We start from the raw sequence: 12,983 nt of genomic DNA, 5'->3' as shown, positions 1-12,983 counted from the left end.
ATGCAATCTCTCATAGTTAGATTCAGTAGAGACTCTTTCAATACAGTATCAGCAGTTTAATTGAATGCAATCTCTCATAGTTAGATTCAGTAGAGACTCTTTCACAGTATTAGCAGTTTAATTGAATGCTATCTCTCATAGTTAGATTCAGTAGAGACTCTTTCAATACAGTATCAGCAGTTAAATTGAATGCAATCTCTCAATTAAAAAAAAAAAATGAAATAAAAATGTAAGACTATAAGAACAACAAATTAATATTTTCAACAAATTTTTTTAAATCCATGATTAACAAGGGCAGAATACCAGTCTTTTTTTTTCAATCAAATGTATATTTTTGGAGAAACTTATGACCATTGCAATGGAATGACCTATACTATAATAATAATTATTATTATCTAATTTATAGAGTGCTGTTGACAAACAAAATGTAGGCTCAATGCGCTGTGATAACATTAGAAACATAAACAAGAGAGCTAAAATGACAAAGTAATCTAAAAAAGTTTTGAAGTCTTAATGTTCTTCTTAAATGTAGTGTTGCTTGTAATCTGTCTGACATCAATCAAGAGGGAGTTCCAAACCTTTGGTCCATGCACTGAAAAAGCCAGCAGACCATATCTTTTGAGGGAGAAATGTGGCACCACTAGAAGCGTTGAGTCCATTGAGCACAGGGCTCTCTGAGGGACATATGAAGTGATCATTTCGCTAAGGTGCAAGGGCTTTTCTTTATTATAGATACACTGAAGACAAAGTGTAGTAGCAGAATATCGTCTAGTTTTTCTGGGGACTATTCAAGTAGCATTTTTCTGAATTCGTTGAAGCTTGGCGATTTTGTCGTCGGGTACACCTGCTAGCATGGCATTGCAGTAGTCAAGGCGGGAGAGTATGAATGCCCCAGCTAGCTTTTTTGTTGACTTCGCTAATAATATAGTCAGTCTGGCCTAATCTCCGCAGCTGCAGATAAAGACTTTTGCAGAGCAGGCATTATGTGGATCAAAAGATAGTGTTGAGTCAAAGAAAACTAGATTCTTAATGTTAATATTACCATAGTCAAATAATAAAGTCATGTCTAAATATATAAACAAAATAAAAGCTCTATTAAATCAAACCTGTTTTGATGCTTGTATTCTATGTAATGACTGTGATGCCAGATTTCTTGCATTGCGACCAAGATACATTTTCATTTTTTTACCAAGTATACTTAAAGGGAAATGTTTGCTGTCAGTGGGGTCACCATCAGCTGAGGAAATTTTTTTAAATTATGTAAAATAATATTTTTATGTTGTAATTTTTTTAATTACAATAAAACTCACTTTTGAAAAGTACATCATGTGGAGACTTATAAATATGTAATAGACAAATTTTCCCATTGTATTAGACATTCTTAATCAAATTACGGAAACTTTTAACAAAAATGTTTGTTTGCAGAATATCTGACAATATATAAGGGCATAGTCACACATTGTAACTTGGTCTTATATTAATTGTTATATTTTGGATTTAATAAAAGAAAAAAACAAAACAATTATAATGTTGTGCAAAACATATGTAATTATCACCCAAAAATTGGTTTGTGAGCTACTGATAAAAGAAATTATAGAAACAGCTATCTATGAATATCCCATTAAACAATTGTGTGTTAGAACAACTTTTCATGTTTACTTTTACTAAGGAACTGTTACTTATTTATTTAGCACTTTGGACTTCTTAAAAGCTATTATTGCCTAAAATAGAATTCCAAAGTCTTCACCTTAATAAATCATTGTTAGATAGATGTTTAAAATTTTGAATGATCATTATCAAATTGTAAATGTTGTCTTAGTCAACAGTAGAAAATTTCCATACTGTAATGAGCTTCCTCCATTTGCTGGTAGCAGCAACCAACCGACACCAGAGCAACAGCACCAGGGTCTTGAAGGAACAGATTCATTAAGGTCACAGCTAGACTGCCACATGTGTGAAGACCTGAATGGAGACAAAGTTTTTTTTTCTTATATTTGTGTTTAAGCATCACAGCAGAAGTAGCGGAGTGTGGAGTTTTTCATGAATTCTAAAAAGTTATGTCAGTGACAAGTTTGTTTTAATCACTGGTTAGTGAAGAGGACATGGTGCTAGCATAACCTTATCAATTCACCATAATATCCAGGTGGACGCAGGAATGAACTAAGAAGTTTAAGTTGATAAAATTAAACTCTTGTCAATGAATGACAAGACGAATATTAGAGACTGACTCGAGTCCGTTCAGCAGACAACATTAAGTTTATTTACAACATAATAATAATAATATACTGCACTCCTTGTTAGTGCTACAAGTCAAGAAATAATAATCCTATCCGCATAACAGCGGTATCAAAAGTATCCAATACGTTAACAACAAATCACGTCCGCATCTCAGCGGGTAACAATAAGAACAATTACTACTAGTGACACTGGAGCTTCAACTATAGATATCCATTGAAATACGAATAATACCTTAATATCCAATAAGCACATTATGAAATCGACTCTCAAATATTATTAATCAACAATGACTAGTCCTTCGACTCTCATGCTATATGCATACATATCCACCAGTCCAGGAGGGAACGTCCAACCTTCCTGTACCGGGAGCAAGACCTTACTGACTTGACTTGACTGAACTCAAAGTCAACTTTTCATTCTACTTCCTGTTTTCTACATCAGGAATTCCACGTGTCTTTTAAACTATTAACATGACGTGAACTTTAGATCATGCAATGTCAACTAAGACTGTGACAACTCTCTGCCTTCATTAGAATTTGAAAACCCAGGGTAGGCAAACAAGATTCAAATTGTTCACTGAAATATATATATCCTAAGTTCTGCATATAATTTTTTAAGTACCAGATGGTACTCTTTTATGGCAGACATCAGTTTGACTAACAAATTTTGCAGACTCGTGGCAATGGAGTTAAAGGCAACATAATACCATTAAACAAGGAATGGAAGCCTACAATAATTTGCATAACTTAATAAATTTATAACAATTATTTAACCTGAAGTCTAGGAATTCATAAGCCTGGCAAGTCTGTGGTCTATTAAGCTTGGCAAGGCTGGAATTCCTTTATTTTTTTATAGTTGTGTTGTGTTGATGTTTTTTGTTCGGCTACACATGTATTCTGACAATATTTTGAATAGAGGAAAATTTTAACAGGAAAAGGGGAGATGCTAATTTTTAAAGTTTTTATCTATTCTGCTTCTCAGCAACACAAAAAAGGGATCCACTTGTTATTTAAATGAAGATAGAATAAAATCTGATCTAATCAAGTCATCACTCTCAACTAAATGAGTCGTTTTCTTCTTCAATCTCATTGTTATGTTGGAGGGCTCAGATGACAAAACCTAAAAACCAATATTTGAGATGAACTGCGCAGCGGTTTCCAAATCAGGCAGTTCTATATAGTTTTCTTTCTATAGTGGTGTTTTGGAGCAAACGTCTTGTTCAGGCCTCTTTATAAAGAATGCAGTTTAGAAGGACATGGTGAGCATTATCAGATGACACACCAGAGGAGCAGATTACAATAGTCTCAAATTTTAGCTTCCGGAACATTCTGTTGGTCCAGTTCTGAGGCAAAAAATTAGAAGTTTTGTTATAGTAGGCATCATCTTTCTTGCAATTCTGATGAGAGCTTGTCCATTTCTCATTTATTCTATTCACAATTTGTTTCTTCATTTCTTCTGGATAGAGTGCAATGTTCAATTGTGAATTTGTTCTCCCACACTTGGCAATTATTTCAGCCTTAAAAATGAATCTCATGTGTCAAAAACTAAAAGTCTTACCTGTTAAGACAAAGTGTAATCTATCAATGTTGTCGCAAGTGCTACACAACTGAGGTCCTATATGTTGAATGATATTTCTAAGTCCCATGTCAGGTTGAACAAATACAGTCATAGGAACATATTTCACAGGGACATCATCTTTAGATCAAAAAAGACATTTATTTTAATTAAAAAAACAACAAAACAACAGGAATACTAAACTATGTTGTGTCTAATCAAATAAAGTATTTTTACTATCATTAAGAAATTTACAAATAATATTTTTTAGTTTCTGTATTATTTATTAATTAACAGAAAGTAATTAAATTTATTTTTCCTTTCAAAACCTTGTATAAATTGTTCATAGCTCTTTTCTTAAACATTGTGTCTCGCAAGTCCTAATAATCAAGTTCTCACCAAGATTGTTAACAGACTGTAATCTCTGCTCTAAGTTTTGATCTGTAATACAAGTGTCAAGACAACTTTGCTTACTGGCTACACTGACCTCAGTCTTTGTATTGTTTGTTTCAATCTGGAAAATGTTGACAAGTTGTTAATACAAACATTTCAATTCAAACAATTGATTTCACTTTTTTTTCTTTTTGGGTGAAGAGGAGTGTCTTTTTTTATATACCTTTGTTATTCTTAGTCTTAAAAAAACCCCAGCAGAGCATGATTTCCATAAGATCAGCTATAACTAAAGGCAGCCAATGAATGAATAAGTAATTGTTGTTGTTTTTAACCTAAAGAGTAACTATTATATAAAATAAGATTTTAAAATCTTCTTTAAAAAAATGTTATTAATGTATTTATATAATATTTAAATTTGGAAATATTTCAATAAAAGAGTAAAGTAAATGCATAGAAATAAATTGATGCTTTTCACAGGCTTTTTTTTTTACATTCTAATTTCATTCTATAAACAAAGCCATGAATGAAAGATGAGGTAAAGCAGAATGTAAATGTAGACCTTCATTACGATGCAAAGAGAAAGGGTATTATTAAGTTTCCATGCAAGATTAAAAGGTCTTGAAGTTGTTAATGAACGTGAGCAGCATGAATCAGCAAAAGTCTTCTTAACAGATTTCAGGTACCTCGACTCAAGGATATCCTAAAGACCAGATGAAAAATATCAGTGTTTACTGTCATTCAATCCTTGTTTTCTCAGTTAAATGCTTCACCAGTCAGCCACCAGATTCCATTAACTATGTTCATGGTAATTATTACATTACAACAATAGTAATAAAGCATTGTTTCTGAGTCTTAATATTTAAGGAAGTGTAGTATTTATATCTTTAAAAATGGTCAGAGTAAGCCTGCTAGAATAAACTTTAATTTGAATACATTAGGAATCAAACTAAAAATCTTCACCTGTTGTTTTTTCTTCTTAAACCTCTTGTTGAGTATCAGTTCTCTTCTCTTGGCTCCATGAGTGTTGGTCTCCTGGGAGTCAAGGCCAAGCACTGGAATGTTGAATGTCCTAGATAACTCAGCCCCAAGGTAACCTTTGCCACTGCCAACGTCCACAACCTGGATGACAGACAGAATTATTTCACAAAAAAAGTTACAGGAGGTAAAAGGCATTTAAAAATGTGCATCATTTTGTGTCTGGGTTTCCTTTCTCCTGTATTTTAATCACACAAACATTTGCATAAGTTCAAATATAGGAGAGCTAGGGCAAAGCTCCAAAAGCTGAAGGATTCTGGGTTTAGGTGCTTCCCCCCAGTGTCTTATGTAGCTCAAACGTAGGTAACACTCAAATAGTGAAGTCCAATCACACAGACAAATGTGGAACAAGTTTAATAACAAAGAAGGAAACTGTCAAATTGTCGGCAAGCTAAATCTCTACGTACATAAAACTACCTCTATCTAAAGCCGTCAAAAGTAGTCTGTTTAAATATCGCTATTCTTTCTCAAACCCTAGTCTTGTTTTTACTAGTCCTGTCGTTGTCTCTAAGTCAAAGTTTTCCCTTTCCATGAAACAAATTACTAATTCCTAATGGTGCCATAACAGGGATTACAAAGCCCTGACCATATCTCATTAGTAGCAGCTACCCAAGCCTGACAAGACATTAGCAAAGCATTGTGTTCCAACAGTAACTAATTTACATGATTTTAGGCAAAATTTTATTAGTATTTTTTCTACAATCCCTGTATCACAATTTTAATTGTCGGGGAAGCCCTAGTTGAAAACATACATACAACCCCCTCAAAATATAGATTTATCCAAGATTTTCAAATGGAAATGGGGTTTTAACATCTCAAAACTTCACATAAAAAGAGTTTGCAAGTGATAATAAAAGCAATCACCTTAAGATTTGTGGGTAATTAGAAGCACAAAGAATCAAACTTAGAACCATCAATTTGTAGATACAGAAACTACTACAGTTTTTACTACATTAGGGAACAGATTCATTATCCCAATACTAGATTAATAGAACAACGTTGCATGATATGAGTGAAATAGTTAAACCTAAGCTACTAAACTGACCATATCAGCAGCAGTAGAATTAAACACGGCAGAAACAGCCTGAGACATAATGCTGACTTCGTGTCCTTTTTTAATGGACATGGCTTCAGTTCTTGACTTTTCAAAACCACTGTTCTCGCTGACAGCCTCAGATAATGTTGACAGGACATTCAGATTTTCAAGATGGCACATGTAAGCTTGCTTAATGTAGGAATATAACCACTATCAGGACAGAAAAAAAACAAGAATTCAATCTTACCTGTTTTTTAATTTGTTATATTTTTTAAATATTCTAAAAACATTTTTTTTTAAATAATTATTGAATGCAAGTATTAAACCTTTGACAAAATGTTGGTGGGATTATTAGGATGTATAAACTAATTCTAGTATAAAGTTTTTATATTTTCAAATGTTTTTATGGTTTTAGTTTTTTTTATTATAAATAAATGTTTAGTAAAAAGATGAATTGCTTCCTTTCCTATCTTTTCAATATCCTTTTACACTGCTAACATTGAGTTAGAAAAAAATTGAACCTATGATAATTTCAATAGCTTTTCTGAAATTTAACACTGATGGCACTAACATAAACTGGTATGCACTCTGGACTGTCGTTCAATGACCTAAAAGGTCCCAGGTTCAAACCCTGCCTGCTGCTATCCCCTGTCATTCTAAGGGAGGTTTGGGCTTAGATGTAATTATCTTCAGAATTTAAAGTAACATTCAAACAAACACATAAAACAAACATAACTACAACTAAAAACAATATACACAGAATGAAAACAGTCCTTTAAGATTTATGAGTCAGAACTAACAACTGAAATACCTTACACCCACAAGTGTTGTTACCTGAGAGTCTGTGGCAGTTTCAGTTTCATTAAAACACAGAGGTAGCTTCACTAAATCTTCATCACTCATGCAAAGTAATTCTTTTTGTGCTTCAGGAGGCAGGTATTTCTCCCAGTGATCATGTGATAGAAACTCTGCCCCATGTGTGTTGCAAAAAGGAACATATTGCTCCAAGAATGTCCAGACCTTCTGTATAGCAGCTTGACATTGTTTGAGTTTATTTTCTTTGCCAGATTGCCTTTGTGTAATGTTTGTGGTCATTTCATTTGTTTTTTCATCCATTTGATCTGTTGTCACAATCTACAAAAACAAAAAACTTAAATTTATTTATATCCAACAATAAAATTTGTTAATAATGTTCAGTAATTTAACTATCAATATAAAAATAAAATACCATTTTAGACATTACATGTGTATTTTATTATTTAAAATCAAAATATAAATTTAAAATCATAACTTGAATTTTAAAAGAAAGCACATCTTTTATTTTATTATTTGAAAAAAAAAAAAAGGCATAAAAACAGTTCATTATTCAGAGATCAGATTGTATTGAAAGTTTAAGACTTTGTCTTTGAATCTTAATAAAATAGAAAGGACTATTCCAAAATTTATGAAGATGAAAATATAATTATCTTCTTCTTCTTTTTCGTTCTCCTTTTTATGGTGGAGCGTTCAGATGACTAGACCAATATATGAGATGAATTGCTCAGTAGTTTCCAAATCTCCATATAGTTTTCTTTCTACAGAGGTGATTATCTAATCATTTTTAATTATAAGCACAATAATTTGTCTGTTCTCTACTTTTTGCTCTATATTCCTCTCAGATTTGCATTGGAATGATAAGTTCAATATTTTCAAAATAAAACTTGGAAAAAGAATTTCAAACCTTATATCAACTCACTCTATCTGTCTGTCTGGTAAAAAATGTGTACACACACCCAATCTCGGATTAAGCTGAAATTTAGCACACTTATTTCTTTTACCTGACAAAACAAGAATGAATAACAGAATTAACCAATTAGTTAATTAACTATTGGTAATTAATTATTCTGTTTGGTATCTTGAAGAAAGGAAAGAAATTGTACTTGACAGATTTGGTGGTATAAGTTGAATTAGTCCCCTTGAGGACTCTTTGAGACCTGAGTGAAAATTTTTTAAAATGCATTTAACCTTTTTGAGAATGTGACTTTTGGCACATTTGGTGCCAAGAAGAAGGAGCACTTTTTACAAACTGAACAAAACTCTTACAAAAAAATTCATAACAAATAAACTAATTACTTAACATACACAAAATTATATACATTATTGAAGAGAAATGGATGAGCTAATATAATCATATAAAATCCAACTGAAATATTAACATTTATTAAAATTAGCTAAGCTAATTTGCATAATTTATGCACAGAAATTTACAAACAAAAATTTTCAAAACTGAACAGAATTAAAAATTTAAGAGTTTTTAAAGAAGTTTTACGCCTGAGTAATTCCTAATACTTGTATTTGGGAAAACAAGATCCATGGATACCCTTCAGACACTTCTGTCACATTAACCTACTACTTTTCTCCCCCCCCCCACACACACACACAGTATGATGGGAAAAATTTTTGGCCACATTGACATTTATGATGGATCTTCTTGTGAGCTGTTTGTAGGTCAGAAAGTTGGCATCATATTTATTAGTCTCCCTGACAAACATCTGAACTAAATTGATAGTAAAAATAAAAGAATAAAAAAAGTCTATGGGGGTGCTAATACCTAGGGTCATATTTTCTATCAAGCTCCTAACCCCTAACTCTAAACCATGTTACTATGAATGGGCATTGTCAACACTAGTACTAGATCATAGATAGACTAGTGCTAAGTCTCGTGTAGACCTAGATCTAAAGCCCTCCTAAATACTGCTCTCATTTTTATCAGGGCTATCAGAGTCACTAAAATCATATTCAGCTAGTATGCTTTCATCAATTTCACCAACTGACATGTTGAAATTTTTACCTACCTAGCTAACTTTAAAAAATCGAATTATTGTATAAAAACAGCAAAGGAAGCTGCTATTATAGTTTACAAATGTTTAAAAAAATTAAAAATTAATCTGATTGGCTGTCGCAAACACTTGCTAGCCAATATTGTGGTAGTCACTATCGTGGCCAATAGGTCAGCATTTTATCTTCTTCGCCAAACCAAAGTGGAATGACAGATCGGCCACGCCGTCTCAAAAGAGTAATAAAACAATCATGTAAACATTCACCAAGTGTTATGGAGTGTGTGGGTGTGTGTTTCTATGGTGATGGTGGAAAGAGGTTAGTGATTGGTTTTGAATGATGCAACATAAGTGGCATTGTCGTCACTGGGTCTTAGTTCAGAAACAACTCCAGAACATGAGACTGAAAAGTTGTGTTATTGTAGTGATTAAGATTTTGTTACAAATATTATTACTTTTATCACAAGTCGTTTTTGTCTATTTTATAAATAAACCTCTATTTAGTCAAACATAAACAATCTATACATATAATTCTCTTCATGGCTCAAGAGTTTAAACACGCAAGCAAGAAGTAAGAGAAAGATCACTCTTTTATTTCTGCCGACTAAAGTTACCCCACGAGAAAAACAAGAGAGGGGGGGGGGGGAGAGAACAAGTAGTATTCACCCGTCACTACGGATAGCTGCCTGGTCATGCAGTTTGCGATTTATCAATAGTCCTGGGTTCAAACCCCCCGTCCTGCGAGAGGTTTGGACTAGGAAGTAAACTATCTTCAACATCCAAAACATGTAAAAAAATTTACAAACAAACATTTTACAAACACTAAATAGCAGCGCCGGACTTAACCATTGTGACCAAGAAGTCATGGAAAGAGAACAAGTAATCTACTATGTATATTTACCTGTCCCTAAATAGCAGGGCCGGACTTAACCACTGTGTGACCCTATGCAAAACAGATTTTGCGGGGCCAAGTTTGGGTAGGGAAGCAGATAATAAGTAAAATTTAAGAGTTTGTATTAGAAAATAAATTATTCTATGCATTTTATTCATTTTTTACTACGTACAGAATTACTTTACGAGCCTTGTGTGTAGCAAAGTGTATATCATAATAATTCTGTTACCTACATAGATCACGCTCAATAGCAAGAATTACCAAATGTTTCAATCTATCTTTGAGAATTGTTGACCTCAAGTAATTCTTCAACAGTTTGAAGCGTGAGAAGCTTCTTTCACCAGATTACATAATTACTGCTAATGCATAATGCCATTTTTATTTATCAAGCTTAGGATTGGTGTTTTCCATATTGAATGACACCCCAAAATAAAAATTTTTGTCTATATATTTCCGTATATTTTAAGAACTTTTTCGTATATTTTGCAATTTAGGAGATTTCCAGGAGATCCTGGTAAATCGACAGGAGGGCGCGGAATATCTGTTTTAAGTTATAAAATGGTTTAATTTAATAATTTATACACCTTGAATTAGCGCAGGTCTATGAAAGTGCAGGTCCCTTGAAAGTGCAGGGCGCACTGCAGTCGCGTAGGTTGCAGTGGTCTAAGGCTGGCCCTAGTTGGTAAAAATATTTCTAATAGCAGATATATAATTTATAATATATTATGTTATAATTATTACAATTGACCCCAACTAATTGGTACAATTACACTTAATTTTGTTTTTTTTAATATAATCTATATTTTTTATGTTTTTTTTTGTTGTTTTGTTTACATGTTTTGGATGATTATTAAAACCTAGCCCAAACCACCCACAGAATAGCCGGGAACGGGGTAACCAACTTCAAACTCTGAACCATCCAAACGACACTCCAAAGCAAATACATTATATTACGATTATTTCAATATTTGAACAATTAGCGGCCATGTTACCTTTTACCTCGAGTGGCTCAAGAAGGGAATTTCTAGCTGCCATTGTAACGCGAAGCCCTTTAATTGTTGCCTATTTATTATTGCAAACATAAACCTTTACTTTTAGATCTAGATGATCTATTTAGTATATACTTATTAATGATTACCTCTGAATCATTAAAATACACCGCTGCCACCATGTTAATTAAGATCTAGGTTTACACTGATCACAGTCAGCAATAAGCAAACACAACCATTAGTGTTACTGTTAGTCACTTAGTTGACTTAGTGACTATAATTCAGTATAATATATAGTAGTTTATTTAATTCGGACATTACATGAATTCGGACATTCGCTGTTTTTGTGGTCATTAAATAATTATTTTAATATTTCTTATAAAACTAGCGCGCTGTATAATGTGCCTGTCCATTTTCCAATGAATCTGACCCAATTTCCTTCCATTTAGCTGTCTTTTTATGTAAGAAAAACAAATTTCAAATTTCTAAGTCAGGTTGTTGTATTTTCCTATGTTACCCGAATGACTTTACCTCTTCCTAGGGTTAAGACTATATTTTTTGATTGGCTAAGTCTATACTAATGAGCCAGGCAATATTTATTCTGTTTTTGTTTTTCTGATTTATTTGATTCATAAGTCAAGTTGTTTGATTCCATACAAAAAAAAATTAATAGGGTGTCTGAATTAAATTACGATTTTCTTACCAAAATTTATTTCAGACAGCCAGTTTTTGACATCAATAAAAATTATCTTATATTATATTTGTTCGTTTTTTTAATAGAGAATAAATGGGCAAATGTTTGGAGTGAGCTTGGTACATTGAATGAAGTTAAATGCTTAGATCTAGACCTACTAGATAGATCTAGATTTATAAAGAGAGAATATATCTAGGATTCAGTTAAGCAAGAATGGCTATCCTTACCTGTACTACACTAGAAAAGATTATCTGTATTAGAAATTTATTAAATTAATAAACAAAAAACACAAACATTCAACACACATCTAATCATGCAAACATAAAATGTCTAAAAGTCGGTATAGAAGTCAGTATCCCAGTGACCTAATTTAGGTAGAATAAGTGTGTTCATATTTTTATTTTTTGTGTTCGTATTTATGCATAATTTTAAAGCATCTTAATGATTTAATTTGAGGGGCTATGCCTGGGGATCTTAAAATTTAGTTAATGTTAATATAGCATTATAATCTGAGTTTATTGATGCCTAAATATAAAGACTGTCCGAAATAAATTATGGTGTCCAGAATCAAATAATGTGGGTCAAATGTGTCTGAATTAATTGAAAACACATGGCCTCTTTGACCTTAAATATAATAACAAATATAGGTTAGGGGTACAAATATAAATATAAGTAGTCATCCTTATTCTCCTTAAACTAAAGAAGATTTTGACACTTCATTTTCTTTTCTATGTCGAACCATTGTCAAATAATGCGTTGTCAAAGTCAAACTTTCAAATTTGGGCCTATAGGCCACTATAGTATAGGTGTCCGAATAGCATAATAAACTACTCTAATTTAATATTTATAAAATTATAATATTATATTTATTCATTGATTAATTTTAATATTGACCGACGAGTGCACCTTCACCCTTCACGGTCTTCACCTTGTCCTTTGGTTTGCGCACCATATCAAAAGCTCTGTACTGTAATAAGGGATAGATAACAGTATAGTTCAAAATAGTTGAGTATACTATAGACTACTATACTATCTATAGTATAGTATTAAATTAGTATAATTAATAATAATTACTATAATTATAGTATAATTATAAATAACCTAACTAAAGGCTAATAAGAAATAACTGTTCTAAATTCTAATACTAATATCTATTACCGATCATCGGCTAGCTGAACGGTTGTCACTGTTAGATCTAGATCAAGTATTTGTAGGACTTCTTTGATAAATCAGAACAAAATATAGATCTAGATCTAGACTCTAGAGTCTAAAACTAGACTCTAGTCTAGTAATTATAATTATAGGCCTAATATAAACAATGATAAACAACCACATT

The 12,983-nt window shown here is 32.2% G+C and overlaps 1 protein-coding gene across 4 annotated transcripts in view; it reads right to left on the bottom strand.

The window, feature by feature from the left end:
* The window catches only part of LOC106057643 (probable methyltransferase-like protein 25), an 18,162-nt gene extending 5,179 nt beyond the window's left edge, over positions 1–12,983 (bottom strand). Inside the window, exons 1-9 of one of the 4 annotated variants that reach the window (XM_056033777.1) lie at positions 12,806–12,983; positions 7,977–8,073; positions 7,091–7,390; positions 6,266–6,466; positions 5,146–5,304; positions 4,192–4,306; positions 3,796–3,933; positions 1,843–1,962; positions 1,107–1,237 (exon numbers count right to left, since the gene is read on the bottom strand). In XM_056033777.1, coding sequence (XP_055889752.1) covers positions 1,107–1,237; positions 1,843–1,962; positions 3,796–3,933; positions 4,192–4,306; positions 5,146–5,304; positions 6,266–6,466; positions 7,091–7,372 — 1,146 coding nt within the window. In that variant the 5' untranslated portion in view covers positions 7,373–7,390; positions 7,977–8,073; positions 12,806–12,983. Of the gene's footprint in view, positions 1–1,106; positions 1,238–1,842; positions 1,963–3,795; positions 3,934–4,191; positions 4,307–5,145; positions 5,305–6,265; positions 6,467–7,090; positions 7,391–7,976; positions 8,074–12,575; positions 12,637–12,805 lie in introns of those variants that run through there. The other 3 variants (XM_056033778.1, XM_056033776.1, XM_056033775.1) reach the window with 3 other exon arrangements.

Source organism: Biomphalaria glabrata, chromosome 6, assembly GCF_947242115.1.
Source record: "Biomphalaria glabrata chromosome 6, xgBioGlab47.1, whole genome shotgun sequence".
Taxonomy (NCBI): domain Eukaryota; kingdom Metazoa; phylum Mollusca; class Gastropoda; family Planorbidae; genus Biomphalaria; species Biomphalaria glabrata.
Note: the sequence above shows the minus strand (reverse complement) of the source record. Positions and strands in the feature narration are given on the sequence as shown.